This window comes from Centroberyx gerrardi, chromosome 6 (genome assembly GCF_048128805.1).
Source record: "Centroberyx gerrardi isolate f3 chromosome 6, fCenGer3.hap1.cur.20231027, whole genome shotgun sequence".
In the NCBI taxonomy this organism is placed as follows: Eukaryota; Metazoa; Chordata; class Actinopteri; order Beryciformes; family Berycidae; genus Centroberyx; species Centroberyx gerrardi.
In genome coordinates this window covers 7,972,064-7,985,825 of record NC_136002.1, presented here as the reverse complement: position 1 = coordinate 7,985,825, position 13,762 = coordinate 7,972,064, and the positions used below count along the sequence as shown (strand labels likewise).

Genomic DNA, 13,762 nt, shown 5'->3' with positions numbered 1-13,762 from the left:
GTGCACGAGACAGACATGCAATTCAATCAACATGTAACCGTATACAGTAATGGCACTCTAACCTGATGAAACAGTGTTTTGAGGCTCTGCATTGCATATGCTTTTTGCAAATGATATCAATGAGCAAAACCTATTTTGCTTTAAAGAATAGTGAGACTGTTGCTGGTTACAGAATTGCATGGAAAATGTATTACTTGGACTCAACTGCACATCATACAGTAAGGGAATCTGATATTTACTTCCTCCTTTAAACACACTTGAAGGCAGGTTTCTCATTCAATGCATTATTTTACAGCGCAGTGACAAGTCATTGCCAACAGATGGCAACACTGGCTTAGTATTTGTCTTACAGTCCACTGAAGTGAAGATTGACTCAAAATTCCATCAAACCAATTAGAATAACCAGACTTTTAATTGGGTTCATCATTCAACAGCATATCCACACTTAACTCATATCAAGATACCAACTCATTCCAATAAATTCATCATCTTAGGCACTATACTGGTCATCTCAGCCAGGAGGAGGACTCTGTTATGCGTAGTAACCCCACATAAAAACTGCTACAGACATCATCACGAGAGCGTTGGCATCCACAGCGTACTTCCACACCGGGTCCTCGCTGATGTCGGGCAGCTGCTCTGACGCCTCAGGCACTTCCTGGTCCATGGGCTCGGGGGCACCGGAGCCACCGCCCACGCCGCAGAACCAGCCAACCAGGCGACAGATACCAGACTTGGCCTCCTGCTCAGCCACTGAGGAGAGAGAGGAGTCAGTACATTTGTCCATGTCTTTGTGACTCTCTGTGACAGCTTCCCCTCTCTCTCACCTGGGTCGCTCTCGGTCTTCTCCCTCTTCCTCTCCTCAGCCTCTCTTCTGGCTCTCCTCCCTCTCTCCTGGTCCTTCCAGTCCAAGTCCTCCCTTTCCTCCTTGGAGTGGCGCAGGCTGAACACCAAACGATGGAGCTGGGAGGGAAGAGGGAGAGAGAGAGAGAGTATTGCCTCATTCTCCTACAGTATACACACTTCCCCCTGCTTCAAACAAAATCTGACCACGATTCCATAGCTGAAACCAGATCTGATCGTAGCTGTTATTGAGTACAGTAAGTTAGAAGTGACTCACGTGTTGATCCTCTATGGGCTCAGTGCAGTAGCTGACCAGCAGCACCAGCGCTGACGTACAGAGGAAGAGCAGCACGGCGAAGTAGAGGTAATGGACCCCGCACACCAGACCGGGGCAGTTAGAGGGGAAAAGACAGCTGCCGGTACCGAACCAGAACTCCGGGACCATCCGACACAGACCCATCACTAAGCCACCCATCAGACCCCAGAACGCACCCTGCAGGTGAAGAGAGAGGAAAAACACAGTGTTCAGTGTGTATGACTACACATAAGTGAGAACCCAGACTGTAGTTTGCAGTGTCATCAAACACTTGATCTGTTTTATTGACACAAGACACTGTGACAGGCTGTATTTCCTACTATTTTTTTTTTTTACTACTGCTTCTCATTCAAAAGTCAAACAGCTCCAGAATGTGATTTTAGCTCAGGCAGAGAGCTGTTTATGCGCACAAATACAGATAAAACTGTGCAACATCTTAATAAAAGCATACATGAATTCAGGTTGCCTCTCATGAGCAACTGAAGTTAGGCTACTTCAGATCATATATTGATGATTTGGCAGACTTTCTATTCGATAAGTAACTCTGTGCCATTGAAATATAAAAAAATATCAATAAACCATTACAATGTATTACCAACTACACATATGCTCTCTCACCGGTTCGTTGACTCTCTTAACAAACACTGCCAGGAGGAAGACCGAGGCGATAGGGGGAGCCAGATAGCTGGTGACTGACTGGATGTAATCGAAAAGCTGACCACTCTGGGCCGCCTGGACAACTGGGATCCAACAGATACTGATGGCTACGATACACAGCACCCAGACTCTGGAGAGGAGAGGAGGAGGAGGAGGAGGAGGAGGAGGAGGTGGAGGTATGGGAGGTTGATGATGAATGAGGGAGAAAAACAGAGATATGGTGAATGAAATGTGCCATGCAGTGGATGCTTTTTATCCAAAGCACCTTACAGTAGTACCATAACTGCATGGTACTGTAAGGTACAGTTGCAGTTTGGGCCGATATTAGCCTTGATATTGGCCAGTCAGTCGTCCACCTCTGATATGATGAATATGGTAGTTTAATACATATTTATTGTGTAATTGATCAATTTTACACTGGTTGTCTATGGGAAGCCCTTAACCTGAATTGATTCTAATATAACATTGTGATTGTATTCTACGCAAGGATGCATGAATATGTTTTAGTGTTATTATTATTAGTAGTAGTAATAGGAGTAGTACTAGTAGTAGTATCCTGGGTTTTTGTGTTCCATGGTCTAAATGCTGTAAGAAGGCCAGCCCACCCAAAGAGGTGCAGACTATTGGCAATGATAAAAAATAGAAAAGGAAACAGTCGCACACTCCTCCTTACATTTGCTGTGATTTTTACTTTATGCACCAATATTCAGTTAGAGTGCTTTCATCAGGGTGTGTAATACCAAGAATAAAATTCAGGTGGAAACACTGAACACTTGGGATGTTTTGGCCATGAAAATAGTCTAATTTCAAGATATTGAATGTTGGCACAAAATATCAGCTATTGGCAGCTTTAATCCCAAAAAATATCATTATCAGCCTTCAAAAACCCATATTGGCTGAACCCTACCCCAAACCTTGGCAGCATTAATGCCATTATCTACTGATTGAGCAATGCTATAGCACTGTGAAAAGACATCAAGGTATTTCAAGAAGCAGTCAGTAGCCATCAGGTCTTTGAGCTCCAACAGATTCCTGCTGTTTAGGCCTGACATCCACATTCTAGCCGGGGCGAAAGTCACTGAGAGCCCAATGTGTTTAATACCACAGGAAAGAGACAGCTCTACATGGAGAGAGAGAGAGAGAAGGTGTTGAGGAAATGCAAAAGACCTGAAATGTGCCTTTTGTTCCCAACAGCAGCGTCTGTTTCCCTACCTGCCTACGATCATGAGCTCGCTCTCGGCGGCCTGCGGCCTGATGCGAGTCCAGATGTCCATGGTGAACAGAGTGCTGCTGCTGTTGAAGATGGAGGCCAGGGAGGACATGAGAGCAGCCAGCATCACGGCCAGCATCAGACCTCGCAAACCTGCAGAGGGAGAAGGAAGGAGGGAAGGAGAGGCAGTGGAGAGGAGGAAGGAGGAAGGGGGACAAAGTGATAAGAATAGAGGGGAGAGAGAGAGGGAGAGAAGAGGGGATAAACGTGAAAGAATGAGTTGGCAAGACAGGAGAAAGATGGAAAGATTTTTGTGAAATCAGGACCTAAATATCTTTCTGATATCAGTTCAAAACACTTTCTAAAGCTGTTTTAATATGATTTTTTACCATGGCATAGGTATCACATTATGCTTGCTTGCTGGGTGTAGTCAGTCATAAAATCTACCATGATGATGTGGTCACTGTCAGAGATAAATAGGGTGTGATTTAAGGGTGAATAGTCACTGTGATGCGTCCTTACCATTGGGCATGACTGACACCACCAGTTTAGGGTAAGCGATATTGGAGCAGCCCACCTCAGTCCCACACACCTCCTTACACACCTCTGGGACCACACAGCCAACCTCGTCTATGGGTGGATGGAAAACAAACACACACACACACACACACACACACACACACACACACAATCACTGGATCGATACCAATGACCAACTCTTGAATGTGATTTGACAGGAAAAGTGCAACCCGCACACCTGGGTAGAGGACCCTGCTGATCATGCCGGGGAACACCATGAGGAACATGGGCAGCAGTTTGAGGTAGCCGCACATGATGCAGCCGGCCTTCACATGGGTCAGACTGCGAGCCGCCAGGCACCGCTGGACTATCACCTACAGAGGTCACATTTGTATCCAACACATTCAAAATGGGTCTACAGAGCAGGGCAGCAGGTCTACTTGTGGTTTATAGGGGTGAGGCACGGCTTCTCATAGTTAGTTGAACACACATATAATACTCTCACACTAGAAGGATACATAGTAGTTACACATATGTATATATATATATATATATATATACATATATATATATATATATATATATATATATGATATAGGCCTACTTTACTATGAAATGAGTATTTTTTCTCTCACACCAGCCAAACCAAGTATGTTTTCTTTGGCAATGAACAACACGTAAAAATCTCTGTTTGCATTTTAGTTTTTTTTGTTAGCCATGTCAGCTCCTCATACTGTAAAAAATATATATCTATTTTGCATATTCCTCAGAATATGTTCAGAGATATTTTTCAAAATATACAAAAACTGGCCAAAAGTGTAGCTGTACATGCAGATGACATTAATTTGAATTATATTTTGGACACTGGAAACACAATACATCTTCCTAGCTGATGTTGTTGACAACATATGTCTGTAAGTATATCTAAAATATATTTTGGTCACTCAAAGTATGTCACATACATGTACAAATACATTTCTTGGCCATTTTTTTAATCAATTTTGAAACATATTCTAAGGTATATGTGAAATGTGTTTGTTTCCATATGAGGCCAGGTGTAAAAAATGATCGCAGCATCTCTAGTGAGTGTAACAAGTGCCTGGATGGCCTGTGTACATCTACAGAACTAACCCCAGCTCTCTGTCCCTGTGGGTGTAAAACCAAGCCAAAGCGTTCAACTGACAACTTATCTGGAAGGATAGAGAATCTGGGACGTTAACCTGGTCCGTGCACCAGTACCAGCCTCCCACTATCGCGATGCCAAACAGCACCCCGGGCCAGGGCAGGTCCCCCGTGGTTGGGTCCCTCAGCAGGCTGAAGGCGTCCTGCCTGGGGGTGTAGCACTGGGGGGAGATATTGTAGCGCTGGGGCTCCAGGGACGAGGTGGCACCCGGCATCGCAGAGCTGTAGCTGGCCAGCAGAGCGCTGTAGCCTCCTACTTCAGCAAAGGCTTCGGAGGTTTGGGGAAGAGTCATCAGTCATTTGTGGTCATTTAAAAATATAGATTTACAATGACAATATATAGGCAGGGTGAAGGGGGAGATGTGGTGATGGAGAGGTTCAGATCCTTGTTTTTACCTTAACTGTGTTGATTCAAGCCAATATTACATGCAACCCATGGTAAGGAGTACAAAGTGAAAGCTCAGATAACCTCTTGTTGTCTGCTACTGACATGGCTGGAGTTATGAGTCAGCTGCTGAGTCAGCACTATCTGCTCATGAAGTCAAAACACCACCGATTCATGATAGGGCGTTGCTGTTTTTCCTCCTCCCCACTCTTGCCTTCTAATCTTGCCTGGTTCCTTTGACTTTCTTGGTAATCTACACCAGAGTAAGGCTGATATATCAATATTGGCCTATCAGCCTGTCAATGTTGCAACTGGTAGCCCACCTTAAAGAATTTCATCAGTCTGGGTTTCAGTGGAGAGTTTTAGTGTCTCATGATGGTCTGAATGCTGTTTCAGAGGCTTTTCCACCCTGACGAGAATAAAATTCTTGGGGGAAACACTGAATACTTGGATTTTTTTTTTCCATGAAAATGGTCAAATTTACAGATATTGAAAGTCGGGGCACAAAATAACAGCTATCAGCAGATTAAATACAAAAACCTTCAAAAACTCATATCAGTTGAACCGTAATCATAAGAGAAGCTGTACAGTCTGGACTTACAGAAGCCGGTGAGGACCAAGGCCCCGGCAATGATGACAAAGGTCTGAACTGTGTCTGTGTACATCAGAGCAGCCAGGCCACCTGGTGACACACACACATACACACACACAGGAATATCAATCAGCACCCTAACATCACTTTGACAAGCTAATTAACAGTTAGTCAATATTCATTATTAGCATTGTAAAGCGGTGTTGAACATCCACTAGCTCATTATTAGATTAAAAAGTCAGAAAGGCCACAGAGGGATCAGCTGCATTGCCCTGATAGCCGACCTGTAGATGGACCCAGCAACCCCTCACTCACTCACACACACACACACACACCTGTAACAGTGTAAAGGGCTGTGATGGACAGGAGGGCGATGACGGCCACATAGATGTTCCATCCTAACGCCTGCTGGATGAACACAGCTCCTGAAAACATATCCACCTGGAGAGAGGGAGGGAGGGGGGAAGAAAGAAAAAAAAAAAGAGAGAGAGAGAGAGAGAGAGAGAGAGAGAGAGACAGACAGACAGACAGAGAGAGAGAGAAGAAATTCATATATCCATATATCATCCATGGTACTGCATGTACTCAGACGGGACGACTCACAGAGATCTTGGTGAAGATGTAGAGGAACAGAGAGATGACTGACAGGTAGAGGCTGATCCTGCTCCCTCCAAATCTCTTCTTCAGGTACTGGGGCATGGTGATCACCTACAAGACCACACATTCACACAACAGGGATCCATGTGGGGACTATAGGAGCCATCACAGTTTAGTCAATGCAGTAAATGACTTACAAATCTAACGCAACACTGGTATGAGGTACATTACTTAGGGGACTTTGCACTCCTTTATCATGCTTTTTGGTTCAGTGGAGCATCTTTTCTTATGCAGAGTGCATTGAAATGATCATACAGCGTGAACTACTCACCCCAGCTGTAAGGTAGACAGGTACAAACAGCCAACCCAGCAGCAGCACAATGAATAAAGCCTGACGCATCAGAAAAACAGCATATTATAACATCTGACATGTTAGACAGTGGCTTCTCCTAGACACAACATGACTGAGGTTCTCAACACAAACATATCAGGGTGATTCATGTATCGATTCACGGTGTCAACATGATTTAAGGTGACTTGTGTACGATCAACTCATGTAGAGTCTGGTTGTTTTCTGAGCAAGAAGTGTGTATAGAGGACGACTTACGTTCCACTCAAACCCTCCCACTGCGATTCCACTGGCGGCCCCGGTGCCTGCCAAGCCCACAAAGTGACCGCTACCAATGTTGCTGGCAAACAGAGACGCACCAACCTGAGAATAAACAGAAAAACACTGAGGAAACAGTGGACACATGGCATCATATTAAGACTTTTTAGGAGTGCACAGAACTGGGAAATACAGGAATAGTGAAGCATAAATATCGACCCAGCTAAGTCTTTCTGGGAGCTTCAAACTAGAGCCGTTTATTGCCTCTTATCTGGAAGCAACCACAGGTTTTTGCAGCTTAGTAACTCTTCAAGATTACAAAAGGATTTGACAGGCATGGGGAGAATTCCATTAAGAGGCAAATTGAAGCCACTATGCATTTCCTCTCCCTTATCCAGTCCTTTAAAACCACCAAAAGTGAGTGAAACACCACATTCATACTCTCTTCATCTGAGGGGTCAAGCAGTTTTTATATGTAGCTGAACTCACCGGCCACCAGGTCATGGTCCGCCCTGCCAGGAAATACCCTCCCACCGTCCCACGGTTGGTCCGAAACATGGACTGGAACACAGAGAGGACAATTTGGTGTTTTTTGCACAAGCCAAATGCAATATCACTGTGCTTACATACAGTATACAAGTGGATTTACAGTTTTAGCTGACATAAATGTATTATTCCACCCTCATAAGTCTATTACCAATTAGAAAAGACTCTCTCACCCAAATGCCAACACCAATGACCATGATGAAGTATCCAATGATGACGGCGATATCTGCTGGGTTGTTGATGGTCCCCTTGTCTGATGAGGTGGGGTTCAAGGAGGGATCCTCCATCGCTCTAATCCACGTTGATTAACCTGTAGCTAGATACAGTCGACTCACCTGTACTTGAAACAGCTGTCCTTTGTTTCCCCGATCTAACTTCCCTTATTACTTCACTTCTAATGAAGCTTGGGACCTTCACCCGCAAAAATGCCTGAACTTAGGCACAAATACTGTCAAATAACTTCAAGAAAATCAATCAGTCCAGTTACAGCGGATTGACTGAGAGACCGAGGCATGGGCAGCAGAGCTGGATGGTCAGAACAAGCAGGCTAAGACCTTTGGTCAGCAGTGACAATGGGCAGATTCAGCAGTTTATTAATGACAGTAATTATTAACACCAAACCACTAAAAATGAAAAACAAGTCAGGTTTCAGTCAAGTAGTTTCGCTAGATTTTCAACACTTGAATGCAGCAGTTTAGACAAAATCTATCCTCTGCTTCTCTTATGTCCAACTAGCTATCTATACTTCCAAAGTAGAAATATTACAAATGATTTAAACTACAACCCAGATCATTCAAAACTTATGATGAAATGCATCTTGTTGCACATTATGTAGGTTTGGTTCTCAATCTGGTCATTGATCAGCCAAGTGTTTCATCAGAAAAACATTAATCAAATCATGAATGGATAGTGGGTAAAAAACAAAACAAAAACAAACAGTTGTAATAAGAGAATAAAAGACAATCAGTAAAAATTTTTTTAAGCAAATAGTCCTTTAATCATTTGATAGCATTTCTGTCATCAAAACATCCATTTGCCTTTCAAGTTCAAAAACATCATCAGATTGTACGAATGAGGCCAACTTACTTCTTCAGGTGGAAGTATGTGAGTGTGTGTGTGTGTGTGCAAAGAGCACGTGTTGAATAGATTTGTTCCCCAGCATAGAACACACACACACATACACACACGCACGCATGCACACACACACAATCACTTTTCACATCTCATACAACCTATAAGCACACAACTCTATGCAGGTGATGGGAAAAATTTGTCAATAAGTGAAAATTCAGAGGGAAATAAAAAAATAAAAAAATAAATAAAAAAAAAGACAGTGAGACGTGGATCTTCGAGAAATACAAACGGTAGAATCTCAGTTTTCGGAGCCTCACACCTCTGGACCAACCGGCCAACCAAACTGACAAATGAACCAAACTCTGGCAATGTGAAACTAATACTAATACTCTATGCAATGGCTACTAAACATGCTACTGAAATAATGTCCACTGCAAATGACGACTATACAGGGTGTTTTAGAATACATGTTCAAGCATGTCTAACCTTTTGGAAAGTATTATCCTTACATTTCAATGTATTTTGGTCACCCAAACATTTCACTTTACCCTGCAGTTTGCAGTCTGGGCAATGAACTGACAAAAATATTGGTAGAGAATTGGTTGAAATTGTAATTTCTGGTGGTTTCAGACACAGCTAGTAGTGTTTTTCATGTGTGCAAGGGGCCCAGGTTAAAACCACTCAATCTCCCTGGAAATATTTGAATCTGATTGATGGAAAAAGACAAGTGGAGAACAGAGGACAAAGGAGACTGGAGCACAGCAAGAGAAAACAGAAACATAATGGCTTACAGTGGAACAATGACCTTACATCTCTGGACACAAAGTTTCTGGACTTTCACAAAGTCAGAATTTAGTTACTTTTTACCTCCTAGTGCAGAATCATTTTCAGATCTGCACCTACTTTATCTGCCTCTCTGTGACAGTGGCTCTCAAAGCTCACAGTGCCGTCTTAGAGGAGCCTTGGCATTAGAATCAGGGCAAAAATAATCATTCCAAAACAACAACGGCAAAAAAAGATCTTCAAAATACATTTCAATAAATAAGGTACAATGTATTCAGATAATCATAACCTCCATCCCAGGTACATTCAAACCTCCTATGGCTGGGGCCCGTGAAACAAAAATCCCATTTTGACACTGCTGCTGATCAATTCTCAGCATTGACATGACTTCCAAACAGCCTTGAAAAAATCTTAGAAAGCAAAAAGTTTAAATTCAAATTACATTTAAAAAAAAAGCAATTACAAAAGGGCAAAAATACATATATTTTGAATACATTCAAGGCCTTTTTTCTTTCTCAAACTTACTAAAGGACTTGAGTGTTCCCTGTTCTGGCAAATGGTAGATTAGGTTACATTCGGGTACAAGTCGCCCTTTGCCTAGCTTCTGGCCCCACTCACTCACTGTCTGTCTGTATTTTTGACTGTCTGTAGTAATTAATTTCACTCGGTCTGTCTGCATCACTGAGTCCATCATAGGCCTACTCTATGGCTGCGCTCGGATTGTATTAAATGGTCTTTTCCTTGTGACTTCATCTTAATCATCAACATCAACCCAATCATCAACATGAGTGAGGTCAAGGAGGAGTTACAAGGAAAAGCAGGCCATTTTCTGGCTAATTCGAACGCAGCCTAGAACTCCTCTCTGTGTCACATGACTCGCTGCTGTCACTCCGATCACACTGGTCCGCATCAGGCTACCTTCTTGCAGTCGTCTTTGGCTAGCCTCAGTCTGGACAGGATGTGTTTCTTAGGGAACTTTAGAGTGGTACACCCGAACTGGCTCACCCCGCCGGTGTCTCCGGGGAGTTTCTCGCGTCTCTGGACCCAGCTACGCCAGCCGGGCTTCCAACAGTACACGCTGTCGTAGAACCGCGAGCCGTTCTCCCCGCCCAGCACGTAAATCCTCCGTTTCCACCTGGCCACGCCCCCGGCCGCGATCCGCCGCGGCAGGCCGGGGAAAACCACAGGGCTTGGGGCTCGGTCGCTCCCGCCGCCTGCGCTCCCCCGCTCCCCAGTGACCGTCCCTCCTCCCCCGGTCACCTCCCTCTCCACCCCAGACCCCCTCCCCTCTCTGAAAAACAGCACGCGGCCGGTAGCGTCCAACGTTTCCAGATTGGTGTAGTTTCCATCCAGGAACTTGGTGGCGTCCCTCATGTAGCCCCCGATGGCGCAGACTCCCCCTCGCACCGCCACCCCTCCGGCGAGACAGGTGGCGCCGGAGTCCAGCGCCACACGTGTCCAGCAGTCGGTCAGGGTGTGGTAAATAAGCACTCCTGAATGGACCACAGCCCGGTTCTGCTCTAGTGTGGTTCCACCCAGTAGGTAGAGCCGTCCGCGCAGGGCGGCGCAGGCAAAGGCGCGCAGGGGGAGCGGCAGTCGAGGCCCGGGGGCCCACTGCAGTGTCGCCAGCTCCAGGGTCTCGCAGGAGTCCAGCAGGGCGGAGCGGTTACTGCCGCCCAAGGCATATAGTGAGTCTCCACAGCCCAGCAGGCCTAGCATCGCCCGGGGCTGGACCATGGAAGGCCGCTCTATCCAGCGGTCCAACACAGCATCGTATTCGTGGACGGCCGCAGACACAGAGCCCGTCCGAAGGATTCCACCAGCTACGAACAACCGGTCGCCTACAGCCGTGCAGCCGGGACAGACCAGCGAACCCAGCGCTGCCAACTTCTCCCACTTCCCTGTCCGGGGGTCAAAGCAGTCCACTGTATAGTCAGTTGCCACAAAATTCTCATCCTCCCGAGGCGTCAGATCCACGCAGACAATCTTTTTCTCAAACATGCCCTCCCGTGGTCTTAGAGGCCCTCCAAGGCCCTCGCCGGCCGCAGCGGGCCCCAGCTCCTGGCTCAGTCTTCGGCTCTGCTCCTGGGACAGCAGCCCTGGCCGCAGGTGGTGAAGTAATGCCGGCATGTGGACGTAGCGATCCAGGGGTTGGTGCTCCGCCCAGCGGCGTGCCGCGTCGTACACCTCCGCCTCAGAGTCCACCCCCAGGCGGTCGGAGCCCAGGAGGCTGCCCAGGGTGCCGTGGTCCAACAGGAGGAAGTCTTTCTGCCGGGCCACCCGGGGGAAGTGCTGGGCTACCAGCCTCAGAGAGGCACGCAGCAGCAGCTGGTCGTGGTGAGAGCGAGCCAGAGAGTACATCCCCAGGCAGTTATCCACCGAGAGGTGCTCAAATAGAAACCTGGAGAGGAGAGAAAGAGCAGGGGGAGAGAAGGAAGGAGGGAAGAGAGAGGGACAGAGAGAGAGCAAGATAAGGAATAGGTGAGGAGAGGACTGTTTAAAATGCAGGAAACATGCAATACAAATGTCAGTTGAAGGCTAATGTGGAAGTGAAAATAAACCCTACTGAATTGGAAAACATAACCTTATGTATCAGGTTGCAAACATGATTATTTGACGCTGTTACACAGTAGCTACAGCAACAGCTACCTGGAGCACAGGTCCTGCAGGGGCATGACTTGAAGCCGATTGGCGGCCACAAACAGGTCCTCAGCTGTGTCCAGAGAAAGCCCCGCCTCACCGGTGTACACAAACTGGATGACAGTCTCCATGACGGACGGCGTCACCTCCTCCAGTCGGATCTCAGTGAGGCGAGACTCCACCAGAGGACTGGTGAACATGGCCCGGAAATACGGGCTAACAGCTGCCAAGAGGACTCTGAGTTGAAGGGAGACAAGGTTGGGAGGAGAGAGGGAGGGAATCAGGAGACGACAGGAGTAGATATCCACCTGAGAAAAAGCTACAAGGTTATTCCCTCACAATACTCCTTTGTAGGAGAGATGGCAGGCCTACCTGTGACACATGAACTTCTTTCCCTCCACTAACAGAGTGACGTCACACAACTGCTGAGCATCCAGGAGCTGCTTCAACCCTGAGACACAGAAGAAGAAGGAGGAGGGAAAGGGAGGAGGGGACAGACAAAGTAAGAATTAGAAAGCGGGGAAGTGACAGAGATAGACAAAGAAAGGCAGTGAGAGAAAGGGGTTGGGAGGACAGGTGGAGGAGGGGAAGAAAAGAGGTGAGGCAGAAAATGAGTGATACCAACGCCAAGACGACAAGTGTGTGATCATAGAGAGGTTTCCCAATATCGTCCTTGGACCGCCAACCCCCCCACTCTAGCCTCATCTTCTTCTGTCTCACCGTGTGTGATGTAGTCACCCAGCGGGGTGGTGCTGTCATCAGGGAAGTCCTCCTCCTCCGAGTCGCTGTCCGACAGGGGCTCCCCTCCTCCCCCGTCCCCGTCCTGCCACGGCTGGGGACGCCAGGTGACTGTGCCCCCCCGCACCGCGTTCATCTGAGGGATAGTGCACATTCACACTGAAGTTAGAGACTTACACACATACACATGCATGCAAAAATGTGTGAGCGCAGTGACCTTAACAGGTTTCGAACAGCTTAATCTCTGTGTGTGGGAGGTCATATCTGTAACAGGCCCAACATCTCCCAACATGTAACCAATACAGGAACAGAGGAGTTTCTCTAGCCAAAGTTCATGATAGCTAACTAGTAGCCTATTGTGCAACCTACTTTTATAGCCAAGTAAGTCGTGTTTACATAGATGTCCTTCCACTTCCATCTTTACCATTACGAGAATAACATTTCTGCTTTCAATAAGAATGACTGACAAGAAATTTTCAGACAAATGCTGACTGCTCTTGGCATTTTAGCTCACGTTACCTTTGCTCTTCTTCTCGTTTCCACCGTGAAGCTTTGGGTGTCCGTTTCAGCAGGAACCGGTAGGATAGTTTAGGGTAACTGTAGGCTATCTAAGCACCCCGTTTATTAATGTCTAGACCAGACGGTTCCAGCGGCTTTTAGGGCTCCCATCTGTGTGTCTGGTCCTCGGGGCTCAGCAGAAAGCCTCGTCCGGCCTGCGGGGAGAGGCGCGCCAGGCTACTCGGTCCTCATCCAGCCCCATGCAGATAACACCACCAGACACTAACGGGCTAACCTAGCTTGCGGAGAAAAACTCTCCCCCTGTGCAAGTGCATCTGCCAGTCTGTCTCCTTCTCCCTGCAGTATATCAGTCCACCATGGCACTACATACACACACCTAGCGCGGCCGCGAGAGGTTAAAGACTGTAGTTTTTAAAGCCGAACAGGACAGAGGAGATGTGACTGAGTTCAGTCGGCCGCACTTGTCATGTCTGAACCGCATTACCGCAACGTAAAGTTCCGCTTATCTGATTGGCTGACCTTTGACTCGTGACGTTTTGTTTTGAGCTCTGCTC

General features: G+C 46.6%; 2 protein-coding genes across 5 annotated transcripts; both read right to left on the bottom strand.

The window, feature by feature from the left end:
- Window positions 1-455: 455 nt before the first annotated feature.
- On the bottom strand, window positions 456-7,741 carry slc5a2 (solute carrier family 5 member 2). Of its 4 annotated transcripts, none has more exons than XM_071897221.2 (15): window positions 7,628-7,741; window positions 7,398-7,469; window positions 6,909-7,013; window positions 6,633-6,692; window positions 6,308-6,412; window positions 6,040-6,145; window positions 5,714-5,794; window positions 4,766-4,995; window positions 3,784-3,919; window positions 3,549-3,656; window positions 3,029-3,179; window positions 1,778-1,946; window positions 1,121-1,336; window positions 828-963; window positions 456-753 (listed from the first exon to the last, which is right to left on the bottom strand). In XM_071897221.2, exons 1-15 carry the CDS (start codon window positions 7,739-7,741, stop codon window positions 533-535), a joined length of 2,010 nt encoding a protein of 669 aa, XP_071753322.1. In that variant the 3' UTR covers window positions 456-532. The 4 variants fall into 4 exon arrangements, with proteins under 4 accessions (XP_071753322.1, XP_071753326.1, XP_071753324.1 ...); XM_071897225.2 differs by having other exon boundaries at window positions 456-745; window positions 868-963; window positions 7,628-7,666; XM_071897223.2 differs by having other exon boundaries at window positions 456-799; window positions 880-963; window positions 7,628-7,666.
- A 709-nt stretch (window positions 7,742-8,450) lies between these two features.
- LOC139910088 (kelch repeat and BTB domain-containing protein 8) lies at window positions 8,451-13,658 on the bottom strand. The gene is made up of 5 exons (XM_071897296.2): window positions 13,209-13,658; window positions 12,672-12,825; window positions 12,324-12,402; window positions 11,961-12,188; window positions 8,451-11,712 (listed from the first exon to the last, which is right to left on the bottom strand). Exons 2-5 carry the CDS (start codon window positions 12,823-12,825, stop codon window positions 10,221-10,223), a joined length of 1,953 nt encoding a protein of 650 aa, XP_071753397.1. The 5' UTR covers window positions 13,209-13,658; the 3' UTR covers window positions 8,451-10,220.
- Between the last annotated feature and the right edge of the window lie 104 nt (window positions 13,659-13,762).